Raw genomic sequence first — 25,984 nt, 5'->3', positions numbered from 1 at the left:
CTGCTAAGAGGGTCATTCCCCAGCCAGTAGGTGTGCTGGATATTTTTATGCCCTAGGTGCAGCACTCTGTGTTTGTCCTTGTTGAACTGCACCCCATTGTGTTCTGCCCACTTTTCCAACCTATCCAGGTCTACCTGCAATTGTTCCCTACCCTCCAGTGTGATCACTTCGCCCCACAATTTAGTATCATTGCAAACTTGGACACAGTACACTTCAAACCCACATCCAAGTCACTGATGAAAACATTGAAGAGCATAGGTCCCTGCGGGACCCCACTGCCCACATCCTTCCAGGTTGATACCGACCCATCCACCACCACTCTCTGGGTGTGACCTCCAAGCCAATTTGCCACCCACCAGATTGTGTAATCATCTAAGTCACAGCCTCTTAATTTATTTATGAGAATGGGATAAATTATGGTAATATTGAAGGCCTTCCTAAAATCCAAGTAAACGACATCTGCCTCTACTCCTGCATTTAAGCATTTTGTGACCTGGTCATAAAAAGAAACCGGATTACTCAGGCACGATCTACCTACTATGAATCCATGCTGGTTGCCCTGCTGCATTATCCAGTGGGTAGACAGATGCACTAACATTAACGTCCTCTCGCAAACAAACATCATGAGCACCGAGGCAATGATTATGCAACATCAACTTCACTGGGCTGAATGTCATCCAGATGTCTTACCTCAGACTCCCAAAGCAACTTTTATTCTCCCAGCTCAATCAAGGCATACACTCAAGAGGAGGGCAGAGAAAGTGCTTCAAAGATGTTCTCAAGGCCAGCTTGCAAAAATGCAACATCAACACCAATTCATGGGAGACAATCACACAAAACTGCTCTAAATGGAGGAAGAGTTTGCTACTGGGATTTCAGTACTTTGAAACCTCATGATGACAACAGGGGACAGAAAACCAGGAGTGGCAGAAACAGCATTGCAGAATCCAAAGCCACCCACCTCACATGGAAAGACATGCCTGAGTTGTAACAGAACCTGTCAATCCTGAATTGGCTTTGTCAACCATCTTTGGAACCACAGATAAGGCAATCATGGAGGACAATAAGCCTATGTGAAGCAGCAAGTATTTGCTTCAGATTCGGATTCAGCTGATTGGGAGGGACAGTGATTTGATTCGGCTGATTTGGATCTGGAGATTCAGCGCCAATTCAAAGATTCGTCCATAGACTATACAGGCAGCAGTCCTTGATGCTGGACACAGCTGCCTCCAGCTGGTAAGTCTGTTGTAGTGGGTGGAGTGGGGAGGGAAGGGGCATGGTGGGGATAGTAGATCAACACCCCCACAGTGAGGGAGGGATTGGGGCAGGGACAAACTGCCCAGATGGGGCAGGGGGGTGTAGGAATTGGGGGGGGGGGGGGCTCCTGCCACTGTGCACTACCGCATGCCATCAGTCTGGAAGCTGCTCTTCCGGTGGCTCTTTCAGCAGCTCTCACTGCCAGTCTGGGAGGGCATGGGAGTGGGCATGTGCCCCTGGATCTGCACAGGGCAGGCTGGGCCAGGCTGCACTCTGGGAGGCTAGCCCCAGACACCCGCCACCGGGCTATGCACACTGTGGGGCGGATGGAGCCAGGGCTGTGCTTCAGGAGGCTAGCCCCAGCTGCAGCCTGGAGCGCAGCCCATTCCACACAGCGCAGTGGAGCAGGGGCTATGGGGGGGGCTGCAGCTACCCTAAAATTCCCCATAGCCCCTGCCGCCAGCCCCGCCCCAATCCGGGTGCACATGCCCGCCCTCATGCCCTGCCACTGCTCTCCCAGCCAGGACTGAGTGGCAGGGTGAAGCTGCGGCTTGCCCAGGAGGTACAGGGAGGCTGGAGCAGCTTCTGCCGCTGCATGCCACTTGTCTGAGACAGTGCAGCGGCACCATCCTGCGCCTTCCTGCCCTGGTTGAGTGAGCAGTGGGAGGGCATAGCTCCCACTGCCAGCATATTCTGCCGCCTATCCAGAGCACAGCCCGGCCCAGCCCACCTCACGCAGATCCAGGGGGACATGCCCATTCCCATGCCCTTCCAGACCAGTGGCAAGAGCTGCTGGAGGAGCCACTAAAAGAGCAGCTCCTGGACCAGCGGCACACAGTGGCAGGAGCACCCCCTGCAACCCAGTCTTGTCCCCCCCCCTGCCCTGGCTGGGCAACTTGTCCCAGCCACAGCCCGAATCCCTCCCTCACTGTGGAGACATTGATTTGAACCCCCATTACGCCCCTTCCCTCCCTCCTCCGCCCACAATAGACTTACTAGCTGAAGACAGTTGTGTCCAGCATTGAGGACTGCTGCCTGTATAGTCTATGGCCAAATCTCTGAATCTCTCTGAATCGACTGGGACCTTTTAATGGGTCTCCCAATTCAATTTGGAGATTCAGCTGCTGAATGGGGCTGAATTTCCTCCCGATCAAATTGGCTACCAAAGCTTTGCACAGCCCTAGAGGATAATCATCCTCAACTGCAAGGGACTGATGATAATCATGATAGAAAGACAGCATCATTTAGGGAACAGGATGGAAGGCTAATGACCTTCCCAGAGAAATAGTTCTATGCCCACTCTGTTGAGTAGTCAGTGGCTAATTAGTTCCAGACCTATGCTGAGTACAGATACGGATCCATTGATGAACATGCAACAGTTCCTTTATAACACATTCGTAGAAATAGCCTAATTAGAAAATAAACATTTTAAAGCTTAAGAAGTAGAAGGTAAAAAGATAAAAATTTTAAGTAGAGGAATCACTGCATTAAATCATTATTTTAACTGTGTACTGTCCTTAATACTTTCATATTATTCTCTCTACTACTACAATATACCATTAAATAGAGCTCTTACTGTGAAATCAGGAAAAGAATCTGTCAAAAAGGACACTGCGGATTTTTACCAACAATAAAAGATGCTATTCACTGTTGCTACAGTAACCTTTTCCTAATAAGTTTTTTTTTTAAAAGATAAAAGAAAAAAAGGAACACCTTTAGTTAATGAAAGTTCTAGGTCAGATTAAAATCATAGCCTATATGCACACTAGCGTCCTGGGCAATCATGCTCTGCCCAGTGCTAAAAAGAATTCTTAGCTGCCTTCTTAAGGCAATTTTTCATATGCTTTGCACTACTGAGGCACATCTTACACTTCGAATCTATCCCCATATATTTAAAATATTGATCCTTAAATTTTTTTGGAAACACTAAATTATTGCCACACATTAAAGCTTGTGCCTCTTGGCAGAGACCAAACTGATACTACAAAAGATGTTTTTCACGCTGCTGACACATATCTACATAAAAGTCTCAGTGCCAGAACTGAGACACTGGCACGGGTATTAAGTCTTTCTAGAAAAGGTTCTGAGGTGTTACTACAAGGATTTTTGTGCTTTGTTAGTTCTAGCAGCATGTGCCATTTGTTGCAACATCTGATACATTCCACAAAACATCATTCTTGTGATTAATCTTTGTAGACCCTGGATGAAATCATTTTTGGCAAGAATGGTCTGGCAGTATCCTGAGAGAGCGTGAACTCCAGAATAGGAGAAACAACCTCTTTCAAGTTTTGTACAATTATAAAATACTAGTTAATGGCTTTTTTGGCACATTCCCCATTTCAAAGGAACTTTAGCTTATTTTTCCCCTTTTAACAAATAGGGATTTATATAACTTTCATATAAATTCCCCCATGGCAGAACAGAGTTCAGAGCTTCTAGCTAACTCTGGCTAAAATGATCAGCTTCATCTTTTAAAAAATGGCTCTTGCAGTCAAGTTTATGTTATAAGAAGACATTTCATTCAAAGGCATCAGCAAGTGAATTGGGGAATCATTTAATTGTAAGAAGGCTGCTCAGAACTGGCATTCTTAATTTAAAGTTAAGCATAGAAATATGTGTTTACATGATCAGAAAGAAAACTAAATACACTGACTTTATTATAGGCAGCTCCATGTGTTTGAGCAATACTCCATGAAGATGGCAGCTCTCTAGTCAATTCTGATGTGCACAAACAAAAACAGAACCTGGCAAAGGTTATTCACAAATGAACTGTGACAAATGCACAAACCATTTCTATTAGTCCATCATAGGTATTTATGTTTCTATTAAGATAAATGAGTATGCGCGTTTCACAAACTATACAGAATCTCAGTGCTTGGGTCCTGGCGAATGGATTACATAGAACTTCAAAACAAGCAAGTTACCAGATCATCTACAAGGGTCTATGTTCTAATATGAAGTTCTGTGTTTTGTGTGTTCTCACTGTAGAATTTCTAAAGACATTTATCAATATAAATATAAGCCATGGATGCATTCTCCTTATCCTTTTACATGATTTCAAAATGTTGTGTTGCAAAATTCCAACAAAAACTTTTTAATTTTTTTAATCTGAAGGTGAATTAAGCAGCTATTGAAAGTGAAAAACTATGAACACAACTCTGATTTAGCTTGAGTACACACACTGATACTGCAAGAAAATATATGCATTGAAGTTTCTAGCTGGAACAACAGTTTCAGTCCTTTGTTCTATTACCCGTAACAGATCGTGCTACCTAAGGGTAAATTCTGACTTATTTTATTTACTTCAGTGTTCATTTTCCATTTAGTGACACAGATTCACATTTTCCAGTGAAGATGTCCAGATAGAAAATATAAAAGCCAAAAATGTTTAGTTTATTTGCTTAAAAAAAGAACTGACATGACATCTGTTTATCCTCCTGCTTGTATGCTATATCCGTTTCCTCCTTCCTTCTCTGTTATTTGCCTTCAGACTGTAAGCTCTTCAAAGCAGGTGTTACATAGAGACAGAGGAACAGATGGACAAACAGAGAAAAGCATGGAGTTAAAAGGCAGAGCCTTGCAAAACTAGGCAAACTAAAACAAGATCCTCCTGGTGCTAGAAGAATGGTTACTTATGCTGTTCTTCTAACTGCAAAGCAATCATTGCAGGTAACAGCAATTCTAATTACTCAGTAAAAGAGTATTTGAGCAATTTACTACTGTTGCTCCATAACAATGACTCCTTTATTTGCAGTTCATAATGTGGAAACACAATACTACATGATATTACTGATAACTTTATGCATTTTTTAATAATGGTGAAATCAGGTTTTCAAGGAAAAAATTTGGAATCAAATTATCATTATTTAATGAAGAATAATTTACTGCCCATAATCATTGCTGATAAACTGCAATTATTAGATAAATTATGTTAAAAATGATCACATTTTAGATAGAATTGATCAGAATATTCTGATCAATTCTAAGATTTCAATTAAAAATAGGGAGAGTGAGAAATCACACACTTTTTTTGCCCAAATTTTTCCATTTCAAGCTGAGTAAATTAATCTGATCAGAGCTCTGATCAGAGCTCTGTGATTTTGGTGCTCACTCTAGCTCAGGGATCACTACTGTTTACTGAGGTACAAATGTACTTTCATTCAAATGGCCTCACTCTTCCAAACCTCAAGCAAGCACTGTAATCACCAGGCTACTGACTGTTCCTGGGGGGTCACTCCCTCATCATGAGCAGAAATTCCATCCTGGGCCTGATTATTTATATGAACTGAGAATTAAAACAAAATATCTAATGAATACCTATCCTACTTGACATGTTTTGTAACCTTTCTATAATATTATTGATAATGCCTGAAAGCTGTCCATTCTACAGATATTCACCCAAATGCTTTTTGGGATGTGTAATGTTATTTATAGTATCACATTTAAATTACCATAGGAGGAAATTCAGCTCTGGATTTTGGGATTTTATGCTTACATCCTCTTACTGCTAAATAGTCTTACTAAAACTGCTGTGGTCCTAACTGGACCTTGATCTCCCAGGGGAATTACCATACTCCTCATTCACACAAACTGCAACACCATTGGTATTTTTGACACACACAATTTCATTATAAGCCCAGGCCTAAAGACAAGAGAGACTCTCAGCTTTCAAATAAAAAGTATATTTGTAGCAGTCATCATTATGAAGGAAAGCTTAAAAACATGAGTACAACTTAAATGCTCAAAAAGCAGGGGCAAATATTAAATTGTGAGGCTTTTTAAAATAAAAAGATCTCATTCTTTAAGCTGGGTTCACAGTTTTTTAATGATTAAGACTGCAATGCTCACCACATACCTCTCCACTCATATTTAAATCTATTGTCAGAAACCCATAAGAAGCATTCCTAATCCCATCAACCAACCTTTTTTTTAAACAAAAAAGACAAATACAAATAACAAAACAAAAACACTTGGAACATCTGTTTTGATTCCATATCTTCAATTTCTTTTCCATGTACTACAATGAATGATGGTCACTAATGATCACAGTTTGTCAAACAGGTGAGAAAAGGTCACTACAACTAGTGAGTTTGCATCAAAGGCAGAGATAGCAAGCAGTCATCATGGATAGAGAGAGAAAGAGTGGACCTGGTTATAACAGAAAGACCTGGGTGGGGACTACTTAGGTTAGTCCAAGGAAGGTGCTGTAATGCCTCCAGTGAGTTCTGGGCTATATTCAAAGATATAAAAGGACTGATATTTTTTTCTGATTACTGATCAATAGCTTACTGAAGAAGTTAGACCTCTCCTTCACCACATGTCTGTCGCAGGGATCCAGTGAGGTTGAAGTACAATGGCAGATACATCAAAACTAAAATTAAAACAAACCACTTTTCTAAAACAAATTCATTGTGATTTAGGTATTTTTAAGAAACCAAATCACCACTAGGGAACTTGAGTGAGTTGGATTAGTCACTGGCTGTCACTTTGATGTCACATTTTAAATTCTGATCTGATCAAAATAAAACTGAATTAAAAACCTTACTCAAAAAACCATGCAGTTGCTGTTAGCTCACAGCTGTTGATTTTGGCCCCACCTCCAACAGACTTTTACTTTTTTATTTCATGTTAATCAGTCACAGTTTACCAAGGATAATGTGTGACTATGCAGCACTTGCCTCTTAAGTGACTTCTCCCTTCAAGCACAGATGGAATTGTAGTGCTAGGGCAATGAGGCAGCCTCTCATGGTGAACGTAGGTGGAATGTGAATGAATTAAAGACTTGGCACTCATTCTAACCCAATAAAACTCTTTTAGAAGTTCTAGTAATGGGTTTTGCACTTTGAAACATCTGGAAAAACCTGATTAGTCTAGTTTTAGCAAAAATGTTAATGAAATATTAAAACACTAATTACTTTCTAAGAAACAGTCTGTATCAATGAAATGTCATTGTATGAATCAGGCATGTTTAGATTAAGAGAAAAAAAATACAAAAAACACCAGGTTGCCATAATTTCCTAAACTGCTTCACATTCCAAAGGAATAAATGGGATCCCTAAAACCAAGGCTCTTTCATATCCTGACATCAAGTCCCAAGGCCACTGCAACCACTGGGGCACCTTAGATGCTGTGCATCATTGGTGGTTCTTTGAGTAAAATGACCTGGTGGTACTCATCCCCTCATTCAGGTATGGATGGTCATTGGCTCACAGGGAGCTCATGCACCATTTGACATGTCTTGTTTTTAGTCCTCCTGGGTGTCCACACACCCTGCTCACCCCAGCTAGCCCAGATAGGGGCACTGGTTTAGTTGCCAACAACCCAACCATGGAACAGGCTGTACTGGTTTACATGGTGCCAGATAGCAGACCAAGAGAGGCCTGGCCTGCCAGAGTCATGTCTTTATACAGTATACAAGATCCTAAAACTTAAGAGTTACTATTGATATCACAGATCACTATTCAAAGGAAGAATTATATTTCAGTCTTACAGGAAATGCTGCAGTGTATTAAGATTTTCTTTTAATGGCCAGGATAAAAATATATATTACTATGCAGAAAGTTGAAAATTACATTAAAAATGTTCAATAATCATCCACTCACATCCACTTCCTTTCATCCTCAAGAAGTCATCTAGTTCATCCCCTGCTCAAGGCAGGATCATCCCTGTCTAAGTCATTCCAGACAACAGTATGTCTAAACTAACTTCCAAGAATGGAGATTCCCAAGCCTGTCTAGGTAGCCTGTTCCAATGCTTAGCCACCTCTTGGTAAGATAATTCTTCCTAATATCCAACCAAAAAATCCCTTGTTGTAATTCAAACCTATTAATTCCTTGTCCCATCCCCTATAAAGAGGATGGCTATCACTATCCTCTTTATAACCACACAACAGATATTTGCAGACTGTAAGCAAATCCCCCCTCAGTCTTCTCTCCTCCAGATTAATTTATTCCTGTTCTCCCAACCTTTTCTTGTTAGTCTCCTTTCATAGACCTCTAATCATTTTTTTGCTCTCTGTTGTACACCCAATTTGTCCATGTCCTTCTATAATGTTGGTTCCCCAAACTGGACACAGTACTCCTGGTGAGACCTCACTAGTGCTGAATAAAGCAGAAGAATATCTTTCATTGACTTCCATGTTCCTGTTAGTGTGCTATTGGCCTTTTGGATTTTTTTTGAATAACAGCACACAGCAGTCAGTTTATAGACTACTATAACCCCCAGGTCCTTTTTGCAGCATTGCAGCCAAGCCTGTTCATTCCCCAGTCTGTATGTGTGCATGTGATTGTTCCAGCCTAAGTGCAGGACTTTGCACTTGCTGTTATTGAATTTCATATGGTTAATTCATATTTCCAGTTTTGGGGAATCATTCTGAATCTTAATCCTATTCTTCAGAGTGCATGCAAGTCGACCTAGCTCAATGTCATCTACAAATTTGCTACCTGTATACTCAATCCCATCCTCTAAATGAAGATATCAAACAATACTAGACTTGAAACAGACTCCCAGGGAACCCCATTCAATACCTCCTCCCAACTAGATATCATGCCACTGGTGACAACTACTCTTTGGACACAATGATCCAACCATCTTAGAGTACTCTGATTTGCTCTGTATTTTGTTCGTTTTCAAATGAGGATGTCGTGGGAGGCACTGTCAAATGTCTTGCTAAAATCAGAGTATCCTCTTCTTTCCATAATCCACAAAGCCTGACACCTTGTCATAAAAGGAAATCAGGTTGAACAAGCATGACTTGACCTTGACAAATGTATATTGGCTATTCCTGATCACCCTGGTATCCTGTAGATGCCAGGTACTGAGGTCAGACTGAATGTTCCAATTTCTCCGATCCTCTTCTTCTCCCTTCTTAAAGATGGACACTGTGTATGCATTTTTCTAGTCATCTAAATCTGACCTCCACAACTTCTCAAAGAGACTAGCCAGTGGCTCTGAAATTACCTCAATTAGTTGGGTATTCTAGGATGTACCTCATCTGGCCCTGCTGACTTGAAAAATACAGCTTCCCCAAGAACCATATTTTCTTGAATACAATATGCACCTTTCCACAAAAAAAGCAGCTCTTGGGGATTAGAGTATATATTACATGCAAAAAATACAGTGAGACCAGTTCCAGGTGCTTGGTGGGCAAATCTGAAAGTAAAATCTACAGTGACGCACAGGAAGCGAACAAGGGAGCAGGCTCAGCTCCACAGCTGTTGCTACTAAGTTACTAAAAGAATCACCCGCTTCATTCTACCCTTCAAAAAGGTATGTGTTTTGTGTGTTATATTCTGATGAGAAAATACAGTAGTCTCTAAACTGATCTTCCCCTACTGTAGGCTGCTGATATCCTCCCCTGTTCATCCTAACAACTGCATCACCTGATGGTTCACCTTATTCAGGAAGGCTGAAGTAAAAAAAAAAAGCATTACATACTTCAGCCTTCTCCTGTAAACTCTCCACTGTTTAATCCCCTTTACCACTTGTGTCAGTTTCTGACAACAGACTGGTACTCCCATAGGCTTGGAATCTCTCAACCTCATCTTCACCAAGCATGATTCACTCTGATATCACTCTGATATCACTGGTTTAGATCCCTTCCTTTCCTGAAATAACGTCCATTGAGTAGAATGACAGAGCTGCTGCCCCAATTATCTCCAAAACACTGTTAAATTTACATCAATTACCAACTACTCCACACATTCATAATCTCACCCAGTTGCTCCTTCCCCTTCCCCTCCCCCACCTCAAGAACCATATCCCTTTAATCCCCAGCCCCAGATCTTAAACCCCACCCCAGCTCCTCTAGAAAGCTGCTCTTTTCTCACCTCACATATTCTCTTCCCCAAACTTTTATGCCTCTACAGACTAGCACTTCACCTGACCTTTAAACTCCTTTCCACAAAAATATGTTACCTGTACCCATTCTTCTCCTCTGTCCAATGTCTAGCTGTTTTCACATAAGCAAAGCTCCCATTCTGCCATTGCATACTCCTCTCTTCCAACTCTGCTCTCCTCTCACCCAAAGTAGACCTTTCCCATTGACAACCGTCTCTCCCAAAATCTGTCTCTGAATTTTGATGATGACCTAAGCAACACTAAGGCAGAAAAAGTTTTCAAATGTATAGAATGGGTGGCAGTCCATTGTGCTGATTTGTTGATAAAAATAAAGCGGAAGTTACTGTTAAGGCTTTAGGCTAGTGAATGAGTTTGAATAAATATTGGTTTTCTGGTATCTGTTGGAAATGGAAGTAAGACTCCCATTGAGAGCTGGCAGAGATCATGCTGGCAGAGATAATGTACAAGCATCAAGAAATGCAGGATTTTTTTTCCCTTAACTTTTATTGGTGTGGTTTTCCAGTTGTGAGCTGGCAAGGTGTGTCCTGATATAACCTTATCCATCACTCAGCAATAATGGTGTGCTTTTATAAATAACATTTTCAAAGGTCTGATTCAGTAGAATAATTTATGAAACAATTGAATAACGTGGAAATTATTTCAAATTCTAGTTTCTACTAAGTTTAATTACTTTCCTTACCATTTTAAAGCCAGATATGATTTTATTCAAAGATTCTCCAAAAGGCAAATTAGCTACAAGTGGAAACCTTGTACAATAAAAGATGAGACCAATGAACCTGACAGCAAACAGGAAGATTAGACTATGTGAAAAATGAACTTTTCTGAATATTGAACTGGCTCATTAAGTTAATTATAAATTATCTACCAGCATTTTATTTGTAAAATTTGTCCTAAACTATCTTGTAAGAAACAAGTTTGGCTTCTAATAAACACTGCATAGCAATAGGGTTGTGGACATTTACACTAGAACCTACAGTAAAATAAATTCAGGTCACCACTACAACACAGTTAACATTAACCAGCCATATGTGTTTCTGTTGGCAGTCATGGCCTAAAAGCAAAAGACTAACGGGACATGAAGACTGAAATATCCTTTTATTTCTAATGGCAGATCCTCTGGACTGGTGTTTTAAAAAATTATTACAGATAACTGTATTATAAACCAATTAAGTGTTAATTCTAACACCTTAGGACAACAGCTTATATATTACTAATATGTCAATATCATTAAAATATTCCTTTTAGTGAGCATTTTAGCAAATTATTACACTGCCCTAGGATTTTGAATACAGTAATTATTTTTTGTCTCCTTTATCTTATGGTTAATTGATGGTACTGTATGGTAAAGCTTGTATAGCTATTGTATTTTCATTGTAGATACCAAAAGGAATTCATTTCTTATCCACTCAGCAAGCACAAGATGTATGGTAAAGGCCTGGACAGTAAGAAAACATAAGATAATAGTTTGGAATTGAAAAGGCACATTCAAATTCTTAATTTTGCCCAATGCCACAAACCTGCGCAGATCACTTCAGTGGAGCTAAATTATAAGCACTAGTACAATTTCTTGCAGATCTTGGTCTGTCTTCATTAGTATTTTCTAAATCAAAATACAAGTTTTCCTTTTTATTTGCAAAATACAAGAAAAGATGCAAAGTACTCTGATTAAGAAAAATGCAGAATCACATAAGGAGGAAAAAGTTTTTAAAAATGAGGTGGTACATACACACAGAGATAAATACTTCCTGCTCTCTCCCACTCTCCAACTCCCACTGCCATATCAACATAAGGGTGTATTACATTGAAAGCCAAGTGTCAAAAGCTAAGCAGAAAACCCTAACATTTAGCATTTATAATACTACAGATGCAGTATCATTTCTAGTATAAACCAAAACTGCTTCCTTTCATTTTCCACTTTCTGTTGGATGTTTTATTATTACTTCCTGCCTCCTACCCCCTGTTCTTTCTCCCAGTTTGTGAAACTAAAAATTAACTGTTTTTGTTCCAGAAATCATGCCCAAAGCCTTGGTTTCTGAAAAAAATCTAGCATATAAACAATGTTAAAAATAACAACTTATACAAAAACTTAAATTATATGTTAGCATTATCTTTAGATATAATTAGTGCTGGTAGAAAGGTTCTAGGTTAACATAACTAGAAACTAGAGGCCAGTAGATCCAGAGAACAAGAAATAGTGCAAGTTTCCCCACGTTGCTCAGCTAGACAGCTACAACCTCTACCTGGGTCATGAGGACACAGAAGGGCTGCAGATGTCTTTAGTCTCATGAGCTAAACCATTTATGAGCTGAGCTGAAGTCCCCTCTCTATCTGCTCAGTCCTTGGCTTCTCAAGGGTGCCACTAAATAACTGTGGTGGATTTGGTAACATTATTACCTCTCTATTAAGTACTGGACTGATATTCACTTCTTTGCCACTCCCAATGAATACCAATCAGACAGCAACAACTTTAGGCCACCTTAAACTGAATTCAAAACGTTGACCAAAATGGGAAATCTTTTTGTATCATTTCACCAGTCCTACTACCTATTCAGCTCTCTTGTGATTCAAGAATACTGTAATCATTTTTAAGCTACATGCATATGCAGAGCTTCAGTATTTATTTGGTTACATTAGACCCCAGATCTTGCAGTCATTTATACATCTGCTCAACTTGACTCACGCGAGTAATTCTGGAATTGAAGTCCAAGTCAGTTGTTTAGTACACTGCACTTTGTGAATCTCATACAATTAACATGCACATTATATAAAAGTCTTTAAGTTATGTAATCAGCTTCTACCAATCATTTTTAAAAATAGCCTTCAACTGAAAAGAAATGTAGCTCATTCTGTTCATTCACTATACATGACAAGCATGAATGAAACCTCCAGTTACTGCTTTATCATTTTATCAACAAAAAGATCTTTTCTGTTCCTAAAATGAAGTGTTACAGCTTGGGGGTTTTGTTACTGGGAGCATCTACTTGTTCATCAATGTGCCATGAATCTGTGCTACTGCGTATTAGCACAGATTAACTCTTTTTATGTGATTTTTAAGGCCCAATGGACTAATCTACTGCACATTAGCACAGTTTTTGCCAGCCGCACTAATGTGCAGTAGAATTAGTCCAATGGGCATTAAGTATCTCGTATGGATGTGCCCAATGAAAACATAGCAGTATAGCCCATTTGGTATAGGCTTACATTTACAACAAATTTTGATATGGCGTTTTGTATAACTTTGAAGACAATTTTTAATACAGGACACATGGAAGAAATTGTTACCAAAACTGTACTTTCTACAACAACTGAAAGTACTGTGATCATAAAAAAAGGCCAAAAATGCAAAACCTAAAATCAAGTTGTTAAATAACTATACTGCTATATTTCAAAATGCATTAAAATATTAGCATTTCACAAAAATAACAATATTTCTGTACATCTTCTGCATTCCTGGGGTAGAAGTTAAAGTAATCATAATAAAATACAAACAATAACATAATTACTTTCTTTACTAATATTAAGATTAATGCAATCTCAGTTAATACTGACATACGTATAGTATTTTACAACTAATGAAACATTACACACCTTCAATGCCATACAGAGATAAAAAAACATTCACAATTTTTTTTTTATTCCTAACCTTCCCATGGTACTTAAGACATATAATATGAAAGCCATTTACTACTCTCCCTGTTTATAGGGGGCCTGTCTGTGTGAAAATGACATTTTTATATGAAAAGTTGTACCCAAAGTCAGTAAACCTGCTTTCTTTGTGTATTTGAGAGGTGTTTTAGATATTGCTGTTTCCCCCATGTAAGTTTTTTAGGAGGAAAAACTGGCTAGCTGAAAAGATGCACATAACCATTAGTAGGAGAGAGGACTACCCTATCTTTCAGGTGAATTTAGAAAACATAATCAGTTTATATTGCTTATGAGGTGGTTTTCTATTTTTAAAAACTATTGTTAAATGAGTTATCCTCCACAAATTCAAGTAGATAGCTTCCCGCTAACAAATACAGATTAATTTAATATATTGTATTAGCAGCCCTAGTGTTTTATCAGAGACTTCTGAGTATACTAGATAGTGTATTCAGCTGTTTTCCTTTTCTGAGAAAATGAACACCTTGCTGGAAAAGATAAGACCATCTCTTTTAGGCCATTTTTTTCATGGAGGGGTAGGGGAAAGGTTCCATATACTTCCACATTTACTTGTATGAAAAATGCTATAAGTAAAGCAGAATTTTAGACATCAATAATTGGAAATAGCAAAAGGCAGTATGTTGTCTTGTTGATAACCATATCTTACAAAAACACCTTCATACAGGAGAAACTTGCAAAAACATATGCATTATAAATGGAGATAAACGGACCAACCAAGAAAGAAGGTCCAGATATCTAATATTTTAATTAACTTAAACCTGCCAACCCCCAACATCTTGACACAACTATGTAGGTATACTAGAAAATAAACAGGTCATCTCATGAAAATCATAATTGTATTGTAAAAACTTAAACAAAATTGTTGCCAAAAATGTATATTAGATCAACATGGTCAACATGCAATTTCTGCAGGGATAATATAAATATCTTTGTAAGTTAGTCCATAGGGATTCTTACTGGATCACTTACTAAAAGTGAAACTAAATATAAATATGTTTCTGTAATTACAATACTTTTAAAACAGACCCCTGCATTTATAATGCATCTCTGCATATGGTAGTTGCATTAGGTGCATGAAGAGAGCAGAACTATGACCCAAAAAAGGAATCAGAAGGAAACAAATATATCCCCATACCCTACAACCAAAAACACCTTATGCTGATTAGCTAGCAAGAAAAGCAAATGTAAATTGTTGCCTAAAATTAAAGCAGCCTTATGTAAAACAGCATAATTAATGTTTTGAACTCAAGATTTATAAGATTATCTTGAGAGAGTAATAAGACTCCAAAAGGAAGAGAGACAAAAACCAGGTTCCACTCCCAGAAATAAAAGTCCTACTTATTTTCCTGGCTCTCTTGTCTTCCTCTTCTTCAAACAAACCTATGACATTTCAACTATTTCAATAACCAAGTCCATGGTCCATGGCCAGCCTGCCTTACTGTTACTGAGCTTTTCCCTTCGAATTGTTCCTCATCTGATAAGATTCACCATTTAAATAAAGCCTTCTCTTTGCTCACCCCCTTCCATGCAAGGAAATTTAAACAAGAACTCAGGCATCATTCCTGAGATGAGGAGAAGAACCACAAGGAAAGCAAGAACACCTGCAAATATAGCTTTAGAGGTGCCCCATCCTGCCAGACCTTTGGTGGCAAGAAAAAGGGGTTTAAAAGCAAAATTCAGGATGTGAAAAAACAGACTCGTGTCACAGAGCAGTGTAGAACTGACTGCATTTTTTTAAAGGAAAAAATTATGGTAGTTTATTTGCAGATTTTGGATACAAAATCCTTCTCCCCTCCCCAGCCTGGCCGGGGGGGCAGGTATCGTCACTGTAGCAGCAGGGAGAGTTGCTGCTGTCACAACTCCAAAATTTAAAAACACCTGTCTTGGCCACCCCTGTGCCCACAAACGTGTCATCTCTGGAGTCTAGCCTGAAGCCTTATACAAAAATCAAATCCTCCTTAATGAACAATATTAGCTTGAGGGGGAGCAAAATGGGCCATTGGCTCTTGGGAAAGTTTCATTTGTGTTGAACGATTACTATGGAGAAAGGAATCTCTTCAAAGGAAGCCAGTTTGGCTGCAACGCGCCAATCCCACGAATTGCTCCAGGCAAACAGTGGGGCCAAGTCCAGACCTCCCCAAGTCCTGGCCTTCCCCTTGCCCAGTGGGTCATCCTGGCGGCCACGACCCGTGAGCAGATGTGGCTAGAGACAGTTTGGGGGAGAATCCAGTTAGGAGGGTCCTGGTGCCAGAGGACGGCTGATCTGGAACAGGCGCCTACAGCTCTGTGTTGGGGTCTCTCCAAATCAGCCTGAGCCCCTCAAGCTCCCCGCAGGGCCGGGGTAGCCTGAGGCATCTGAGCCAGGATTTAGGAGCTTTCCGCAGGACACCCAGTGAGTCCTGCCAGGACCAGGAAGGGCCGGCTCCAGGAGGCTCCTGCACGGCCTTCAGGGGGGGCCTGAGCTGGGGTGTCAGCGCCCAGCCCCCCGGGGGGGGAGGGCACGGGGACATATCCCAGCCGGGGGGCGGCAAGGGCCCGGGGGTCCCGCGAGGTGAACTCCGGGCGGGTCGAGGTGGGCGCCCGGGGCGGGCACGGCGGGGAGGGGGCGCGCGATGCCCCGCAGCACTCACCGAAGCTGGCGGCGGTGGCGGCTGGGGCGGCGGCTCGGACCTGCAGCAGCAGCAGCAGCAGCAGCAGCGGGAGGACGGAGCCGAGCGCCCCCATCATGCCTGGTCCATCGCAGGCAGCGGCCGCCGCGCCCCGTCCCGCCCGGGCAGCTCAGTCCATGCCGCCCGCGCCGGCGTCGCTTCCCGGCGGCGGATCGGCTCCGCTCCGCTGCGGCCGCTTCAACACCCCGGACAGCGCCCAGCGCCGCCACCGCCTCCTCCCGCCCTCGCCCCGCCCCAACGGCTCAGCCAACCGCCCCGCCCCGCCCCTCGCCCCTCCCCAACGGCTCGGCCAACCGCCCCGCCCCGCCCCTCGCTCCGTCCCAACGGCTCGGCCAACGGCACCGCCGTGTCCCAACGGCTCCTCTGCCCGCCAGGCCGCCCCCCAGGGAGGCTCGGGATTGCTGAGCCGGCGAGCTGCCGCCCCTGGCTCCCCACACGGGCACAGGGACCGGGAGCGAGGAGGGAGAGTCCTCGTGCCCTGCCCTGTGTTCAAGTGAGTGAGGGGAAGACTTCATACCCCCTGCACAGCTGTGGGGAGCAACAGGACTTCCCTGTTCCTGGGCTGCAAGTAGGACCTGCGTCTTGGATGCTTGGAGGACTGCAAGTTGGGCAGGGGCAGGGCGACTGGAGTTGAGCAGGGCCCTGAGGCAGCCCTCAGGGGAGGTGGGGCTGCTTGGGAAGTGTGGGGAGCAGAGCGTGGCTTTGTAGAGGATGGTGGACAGGGACGGTCTTGGCTCCGGCAGGCCTGGATGACCCTGGACAGCCCATCCCGCCCTGCTGCCCGTGGCAGATCTACTATGAAGCCAACTGTGCAGTGGCACGGGCCCCCAATGACAGGGAGCCCCAAAGTGCAGGATTCATCTGGTAAGTGACTCTACTCAATAAGTGTTGCAAGTCATGAAACAGTCCAGGCTTTCTGCGCTCTGCACTGTGCTCTAAAAGTGGTTTGTTGAAGTAGTCTAGCAAAGAACATGCTTCGCCATTTTTTCGCTGTCTCAACTGTTCTTTTTCTTGGCAGGGTCCCAAGAGGGGGCCCTGAAAACGAAGCTGTGCACAGGGCCCCACTAACTCTAAATCTGCCACTGCTTGCTGCTCTGCGATTCCTGCCGCGCTGAGGGTGAGTTAACGAGCTTTAACAGGGGACAGTCACATTTTGAGTGTCCCTAGTGTGGTCTAAGTGTAATGTACAACTTCTTGCCAAGAGCAGCTCAGTTTATGTAAAATGTGGGAGCAGGTGGAGTGTCCTCGTGGCCTCTTCAAATAGAAAGTATTTGCTGTGCAGACACGTTGTGTAGGCCCAAAAGACAAGCCAACCCCTGCAGACTGCGATTAATGGTGTTGGGAGTATCACCTTCAGGGACCCTTTCTAGACTAACTGAATCAGCTGCAAAAACATCTGTGAGCAACAGCTCGCTTCATCAGGGACAGGTTAGCACCCAGCCTTCACTTTACTGAATAGCCAGGGATTAATTCAGGTCTCAGACTTCATACCTCCAAGAATTGCAAACAGAAAATCCCACATTTTCTGCCAGCTCAGAGCATTTTTCTTCTCTCTATTTTTTTGGATCCTTCGGAGGGCTGGGTTTAAATGCCAGTAACCTTACAATTGTCAGGCTAATCCCAGCATCCCACTTTTCTGAATAACCAGATAGGTACTGGTGCTATTCAGTATCACTTAGTCCAAAGGCAGGTACCTTTTATAGACAGCTCAGCAATACCATATACAGCTGGATTACAACTTTAGGGTCCCCCACCTCCCCAACACACAGTAGATTTAAATTCATATGCTGCAACTGGACTTTTATATTCTTCCATCATCATCTTCACCCTTTACATCAGTAATGACATTAGTTACATTCTGTATCAGGCTTATTTCCCTACTTTGCTTGAGCACAATCACTACGTATTCATTTTCAGGAACCTTGTAAAGCAGGAAGATGTTAGAAATACAATAGCTGAATTTGTCACAGCTCAGAAGACAGTGAAATGGTAATCAAATAAGTACAGAACAAGCTTGTTCTGGAAGAAATTGGAAAGGCTAAATAGCTTCCTGCAGATGTGGAGACAGAGCATTGCATGCTGGGAGCTGTAGTCTCTTCAGGCCACCTCTCCATATTAAAAATTGAAAGTAGCTGCAATGTGCTTTGTTGTGCAAAAAATATACAGCTTTTGGCAAACTTGAGTAAAGGAAGGAGTAACATGGTATTTATTGACTTAGTACAACCCTGCTTCCTTACAAAGGGCATCACAAAAAAGTGGACTTCTTGTGAAATTAAGCCGCCGATGTACAAAAGCAGAGAATATCAAGATATTTCATTTCAAAATAGAAAACTAAAAAAAAAAAAGATCAGGGAACATTGGTGGGAAAAGAGAAACAAAAGCAATATTGGGAAAAGACATGAGAAATGAGAATGCTGAAAGATAAATCAGCATGTCCTCCTGGGTCATGCAAAAACCATCTGGCTTTAAAGCTTATAGCTGTAGAAACGAGAAAAAAAATCATATGATAAAGCAGGGAAATGCAAAGGGGGAAAAAAACCCTGAAGGTAGGAACAGGGCAGACATTGCAAAAGAACAAGTTGTTTTTCATAACAGAAGATAAGTATTTCTTCATATTATTATTGTTACCATTGTTTTAATGAGATACTTATATGGCTATTGAGAATGTATTAAATACCATGCAGCGTTTCAAGAAAACTCTATAAATGTGCAAAGTATTGGGAAGATTTTTTAAAAGTGTATTTAAATGAGTATTTAAAAAACAAATCAGTAACTTGTGAAAATGATGAGATTCATCAACGGTAGAGAGAAATAATAAGAGATCCTTTAAATATATATGTGCGCGCCGGGTCTGACCCCGGGTCGCTTTCGTCGCTCTGCACGCGGGCTGTGGCCGGCAGCCCGGGCAGGCCGGGTTGGAGAGGGCGGGCGCCGAGCTAGAATTAGGCACAGACACGTAACTGTTGATTTTAAGATTATTTTACTTACACCGAGATGGTCGTGGTGTAGGCTGAGAACTTGCTTGAGTTGCGGTTACAACAAAAAACACGAACACACGTGGAGGTTGCAAGGCTCCACGCAGACAGAACACGAACAATCACGTGGAGCTTGCTAGGCTCCACGCAGACAAACTCCGGATGTCCAGGACAAGCGCGCATAAAACTCGTCGTTACATCTTATAGTAGGCTCCGTTCGAAGACGGGAAGAGGTGGGCAGTGGATCAGGCCGCCAAACTCCTCTGAGCGACACACAGGGTTTCTATTACCCTGCCGCGCACACCCAGAGTCCCCACGAGATGGATGCAGAGTCCTCTTCGGCTTGGGCGGAAACTGCTCAAGCCTCTTATATGGCTAGCAGGCCAATCGCTAGCCGCCACGTGTGACTAATTTAGAACTAGCCAATTGCGGGGCACAAATTTGCATACGACGAGCGGGAACTCTTTGCACCATGCATTTCTGTGTTGCAAAGGAAATGCACCCTGCAAAGGTCGCTGCAAAGTGGCGGGAACGCTCCTTTGCACGTGGGTTCTCTGCGCAGCAGAACTCCTCCGTGCAACGAAGTTGCAAACCCACAGGGATAATTCTTAGTGCCGAAGCACACACAAAAAAAATCAGACCTTTGGGTCATGACAATATAAAGGCCAGTAATGTTGGGGTCAATAATGTTTCTCCAAGGAATAGATAAAAATATACTGATAGGGGAGAATCAAACTTTCCAGAACAACCAAACGATTCATTTTAATGGCTGCTGATTCTAAACGATTGCCTACCAGCTACTCACTGGGCACATCTACACAAGACGCTATGTTGCCATAACAAGAAGCTACAGCAACTTAACATTGGTGGACACTAACCATGTCACCGCTACTGCACTACTGTCATTTCACTTCTAAAACAGAGCAGTATTACTTCCCTTATAGGATAAGAAATTTTAATTGTTTTAATCAACAATGAGCTTCGTGTGTTTTGAATCGTCTTTTAATACTTGTCTTTTAATAATCATGGAGATTAGACAAACACCTGGCTGGGGTTACTTGACCCCAGCACTCTTTCCTGCCCATAGCAGGGTTTGGACTCAATGATCTAATAGATCCCTTCCAACCCTAGAAATCTATGAAAATATGTTAGTGTCTTTAAATTTTGAAGAGATTTTTTAATAAAAAAAATGTTAAGACAATTATATTCACTTTTTTTAGAATTTTTTGCCTTTGTGTGTCCTTGCATATAAAGAGCCCTTAAGACCAATAGCTCTTACAGTCAAAAACAGTCTAGAAAATTAGCAAGCATATTTTGTTTACACTCTTATTGTAGCATGCAACTTATTCCTTCAATGTATGTCTAATTTCAGCTGAGTAGAAGCCTTGATTTCATTTATTTGTAATTGATTGTGATGATGATGATGTTTTGAAAGCTAAAAATAAGAAGGTAAGAATTATTTTAAGTTTCCAAATGATTTTTAACTGAAGGCTTTATCTGGCAATGGGACAATTCATAGTAGTAAGCACTATGCCACAGAGTAAGTATTTGCTGGATCACCGCCTAACAGTAGATAGAATATAAGAGGTTAAGGAAAGGCCTGAATTATTGGCAGTCATTAACATTACATGGCACACTTCACAACAGTGGTAATACAGATATAAATTTAAATTGAGGAGTTGTACTGTACCTAAAAATCACTGTAATTTTATGCCTATTGTTATGTCATATCTGAATTGATGGAGCTTCATGGAACTTGGGGTAGTTGCCTCAGTTGATGCCATCAGAAAAATCATCTCTCTTTTATTAAACATTTAAAAATTTATTTTGTGCCGTTTTAAGGGCTTTTTCCATTTTTTCCAGAGGTCATTAGATTTCCACGATCAATTAATCGATGGGGGGGCTAACTTTTTTTGGCAGGCATGCCACAAGATAGCCCCATACCCTCTTGGAGGGTCACTCTGATCCCTTTCCCCTACCTGGATCCATTGCTGTACTTCCCACCTTTCTGCTGCAGTGTTGCTTATCTCTTCCCTGATCTGCCACATGCTACACAGAGATGGGCTATGCTATGTGTGGCATGCATGCCACAGTTTGGCCACCCCTGAATTAAGTGATCCCCTCATATCTGTAAAGCTTGCAGAGCATTGAGGTCTCTGGATGAATGGCATTATATTTATATGGATCCAGCCTTGCAAACACTGAATCATACATCTCCTTATAAACATAGAGCTATTGATTTTAATGTGCTACAGTTCAGCATGGATGTAAAGGCTTGTAGGATTAGGGCCGGCAAGACATTAGTTGTTGATACCATGTGAATGCAAAATATACAGCAGTTTCTATGTCAGTGCATAATTACAGCTCATTTGGCAGTAGGGTGTGTTCAGTGTTGCAAGCAATTGTGACAGAGTGACTAAGCAACTATTACATCATTACAAATTAAGTCTACATTGTGTTTGGGTATTTGGGAATTTCTTATGAATAGGAAACACTGAAAAAAAAGGATGATTTAGCACAGCTTTGTCCTAGAAACAGCACTAAATGGTTGTTCTCTTAGCACAGTATGGTTAGAAAAGAAGAGTGTTTACTTGATAGAAAGGCCTTGCAAGGATTGTTCTCATAAGAATTGCAATAGCTTCATCTTCACCATTTTATAGAAACCTTGGAAAAGTAGGGGTTGGCTTACTGTTTAGGTATAAGGGGTAACAACTTCCACATAGAGGTGCACCAATATATTGGTGCCATATTGGATCGGCACTGATAAAAGGAAAATTAATATTATTGGCTATCAGCTTTTTTTTGCCAGTGTAGCTGATAATATACCAATAAATATATCTTCTGGCTGCGGCCCTGGATGCCGTGTGCATGTGCACCGCTGCAGTATGCGCGTGGCCAGGAATGAAGCGGGGCAGCATGGAGAGCAGCACCCTGCAGGTAAGTCTGTGGAAGGAAAGGGGCTTGAGGGGACAGATCAAGGTCTCCAGTGAGGGAGGGAGTGGGGCAAAGGCAGGGGATGGAGCTGAGTGGGGTACTGCACAGCCAGGGTGGTGAATGGGACCCCAGGGCTGGGACAGGGAGCGGGACAGAGCTGTGGGCAGTTCATCCAGAGGGCAAAGTGGGGACAGTGTGCTGCTGCTGTGTGCACCCCTGGGAGAGGCATGGGAGGCATGTGCCCCCCCCCCCCAATTTGTGCATGCAGCACATGCGGGCTGCCCACTGTGGGCTTGGGGTTTTCTGCTGTGCTGCTTTTTGCCCCAGGAACCCTACACCGATCATACACCCCGTACCCACCCGGTGGCAGTGGGGGCAGTGAGTTGTGCCTCTCACTGCTGGATGGGCAGGGGTTGAGGCTTGGCCAGTGTGCAGCTGTAAAGGCAAAGGCAGCAGAGCGGAAACCCCCAACCCCACCGCAGGCAGCCCACCTCCAACCTTGCCCTGCTCCGTTCTGCTCCTAAAATCATCCCCACACTTAAAAATTGTGGCAGGGCGCTTCAACTAAAGCTTGTCAAATAAGCTTTAGTTCAAGCACTGCTGCCACCATTTTTAAGCACCAGGATGCTGATCCCCTGGATGAGTCACCAGTAGCTCTGTCCCACTCCTTGCCCTAGCCCCAGGGTCCCATTCACATCCCTGGCTGGGCAAGATGAAGATGGAGACACAAAAACCTCCAGGATTGAGCAAGTGCTGAACGAAGGGGTAAGGTAAAAAAGTAGGTTGATTTTTGTGATGACTGATGGGCTGGACACTGCTATTTTATTCCCAGTGCTCTAGCTGAATGATAATATATTTTTTGTGTGTGTTGCCAAAGCAGAACAGTTGGAAAGGAGCCTAAAATGGAGTGTTCAGGGCCTAGGAGCTGAAATGCAGCTAGAAAAAATTACCTGAGAGAACAGCAGTGGATGAGACATATATTAACTAAAAACTACAGATGAAACTTGCATTAACTGAACACCTAAACATCTGGTTATGCAAGTGTTTGTGTTAGCATATTTTAAGCTGATTCTAAGGCTGTACAAATCCTACAGGGTTTGGTACCAGACCAATCCCTCAGTTTGCATGGAGGTTTGAGTTGTGCATAAAAAAAATTCCACAATCTCATATGCAAGGTTGTTGCTAGGAAAGCCAGGGGGCAGGGAGCTTTTACTCACAGGTTCATGCTGTAATATTGGGTTAATTTAGGATTCTACCTGACTTTTTCCATAAAGGCCTTATGGAGATGCTGACCCAGATTAATGGAGTCTTTAGAGCTGTATTTGTATAAATCTCATAGGAGAGAAGGAAAAGGAGGCATATAACAGCCTTTGTAGCTTGATTCTGGGGCTATCAGGCACTGTCCTCTGTTCGTAGAAGAAGACAGAACAATTTCCAAGATGCTGTCACATACAGTAAGCTTTTTAACACAAAAGGCTGTTGAGATAGCTGTAAAGAAAGCAGATATAGCTGCTTGTCAGCCACAAACCCTATCATAAAGTTGTGTGGATACTTGATCTTTGAAAAAGAGGAGAAATTAAAGACTGAGCAGCAAGCAGACTCAATGGCCACTTTTGAAAACTTTATCCCCAGGGTCTAGCCTCTTAAGGGAGATTCATAGATTCATAGATGTTAGGGTCGGAAGGGACCTCAATAGATCAAGTCCGACCCCCTGCATAAGCAGGAAAGAGTGCTGGGTCTAGATGACCCCAGCTAGATACTCGTCTAACCTCCTCTTGAAGACCCCCAGGGTAGGGGAGAGTACCACCTCCCTTGGGAGCCCGTTCCAGACCTCGGCCACTCGAACTGTGAAGAAGTTCTTCCTTATGTCCAGTCTAAATCTGCTCTCTACTAGCTTGTGGCCATTGTTTCTTGTTACCCCCGGGGGCGCCTTGGTGAATAAATCCTCACCAATTCCCTTCTGTGCCCCCGTGATGAACTTATAGGCAGCTACAAGGTCGCCTCTCAACCTTCTCTTGCGGAGGCTGAAAAGGTCCAGTTTCTCTAGTCTCTCCTCGTAGGGCTTGGTCTGCAGGCCCTTGACCATACGAGTTGCCCTTCTCTGGACCCTCTCCAGGTTATCCGCATCCTTCTTGAAGTGTGGCGCCCAGAATTGCACGCAGTACTCCAACTGCGGTCTGACCAACACCCTATAGAGGGGAAGTATCACCTCCCTGGACCTATTTGTCATGCATCTGCTGATGCACGATAAAGTGCCATTGGCTTTTCTGATGGCTTCGTCACACTGCCGGCTCATGTTCATCTTGGAGTCCGCTTGGACTCCAAGATCCCTTTCCACCTCTGTGCCACCCAGCAGGTCATTCCCTAGGCTATAGGTGTGCTGGACATTTTTCCTTCCTAGGTGCAGCACTTTGCATTTCTCCTTGTTGAACTGCATCCTGTTGTTTTCTGCCCACTTGTCTAACCTATCCAGGTCTGCCTGCAGCTGTTCCCTGCCCTCCGGCGTGTCCACTTCTCCCCATAGCTTTGTGTCATCTGCAAACTTGGACAGAGTACATTTCACTCCCACGTCCAAGTCGCTGATGAAGACATTAAAGAGTATCGGTCCAAGGACCGAACCCTGCGGGACCCCACTGCCCACACCCTTCCAGGTCGAGACCGACCCATCTACCACGACTCCTTGGGTGCGACCCTCTAGCCAATTCGCCACCCACCGGACTGTGCAGTCATACACATCACAGCCTCTTAACTTATTCACCAGTATGGGGTGGGATACCGTATCGAAGGCCTTCCTGAAGTCTAAGTATACGACATCCACCCCTCCTCCTGTGTCCAGGCATTTTGTAACCTGGTCATAGAAAGAGACTAGGTTGGTCAGGCACGATCTGCCCGCCACAAACCCATGCTGGTTTCCCCTCAGTATAATTTGTCCTGCCGGGCTCTCACAAATGTGAGCCTTGATAATTTTTTCAAATACTTTACCAAGGATGGAGGTGAGACTGACCGGCCTATAGTTGCCCGGGTCCTCCTTCCTCCCCTTTTTGAAAATGGGGACCACGTTAGCCCTTTTCCAGTCCTCCGGGACTTGGCCCGTGCGCCACGAGCATTCGAATATTCCCGCCAGTGGCTCTGCAATGACGTCGGCCAGTGCCTTCAGCACCCTCGGATGGAGCCCATCCGGGCCTGCCGACTTAAAGGCATCCAGTTCTTCCAAGTGACTCTGCACCACCTCAGGATCTACGCATGGAAGTCTGGCGCCTTGCTGCTGCCTCTCTACAACCCCAGTGAGAGACTTGTCGTGCCCCTCGCTTAGGAACACTGAGGCAAAGAACTCATTGAGGAGTTCAGCCTTGTCCCCCCTATCTGTCACCAATTGTTTCTGCCCATTTAGCAGCGGTCCTATTCCTCCCTGGGCCTTCCTTTTACTCCCAATATATCTAAAAAACAATTTCTTGTTGTCCTTTACTTGGGTTGCCATCCTCAGCTCCATGGTAGCTTTGGCCCGCCTAACTGCCTCCCTACAAGCACAAGCAGAGGAGGTATATTCATCTTTAGTGATCTCACCCTGTTTCCACTTTTTATGTGCTCCCCTTTTGGCCCTTAGGCTGCCCTGGATTTCTCTGGTCA

At 42.9% G+C, this 25,984-nt stretch overlaps 1 protein-coding gene and 1 long non-coding RNA gene across 2 annotated transcripts in view; one reads left to right on the top strand and one right to left on the bottom strand.

The window, feature by feature from the left end:
- The window catches only part of PTPRN2 (protein tyrosine phosphatase receptor type N2), a 1,024,661-nt gene extending 1,008,045 nt beyond the window's left edge, over positions 1-16,616 (bottom strand). Inside the window, exon 1 of the mRNA XM_019498778.2 lies at positions 16,410-16,616. Within this exon, the coding sequence (XP_019354323.2) occupies positions 16,410-16,506 (97 nt within the window). The 5' untranslated portion in view covers positions 16,507-16,616. The remainder of the gene's footprint in view (positions 1-16,409) is intronic.
- Positions 16,617-16,737: 121 nt separating this feature from the next.
- On the top strand, positions 16,738-22,623 carry LOC109286006 (uncharacterized). Its single transcript, XR_009462712.1, has 3 exons — positions 16,738-17,312; positions 17,467-17,565; positions 18,366-22,623. It is a non-coding gene; the product is annotated as an uncharacterized LOC109286006 (long non-coding RNA).
- Positions 22,624-25,984: the final 3,361 nt, after the last annotated feature.

This window comes from Alligator mississippiensis, chromosome 5, assembly GCF_030867095.1.
Source record: "Alligator mississippiensis isolate rAllMis1 chromosome 5, rAllMis1, whole genome shotgun sequence".
Taxonomy (NCBI): Eukaryota; Metazoa; Chordata; order Crocodylia; family Alligatoridae; genus Alligator; species Alligator mississippiensis.
This window is presented reverse-complemented; position numbering and strand designations above follow the sequence as displayed.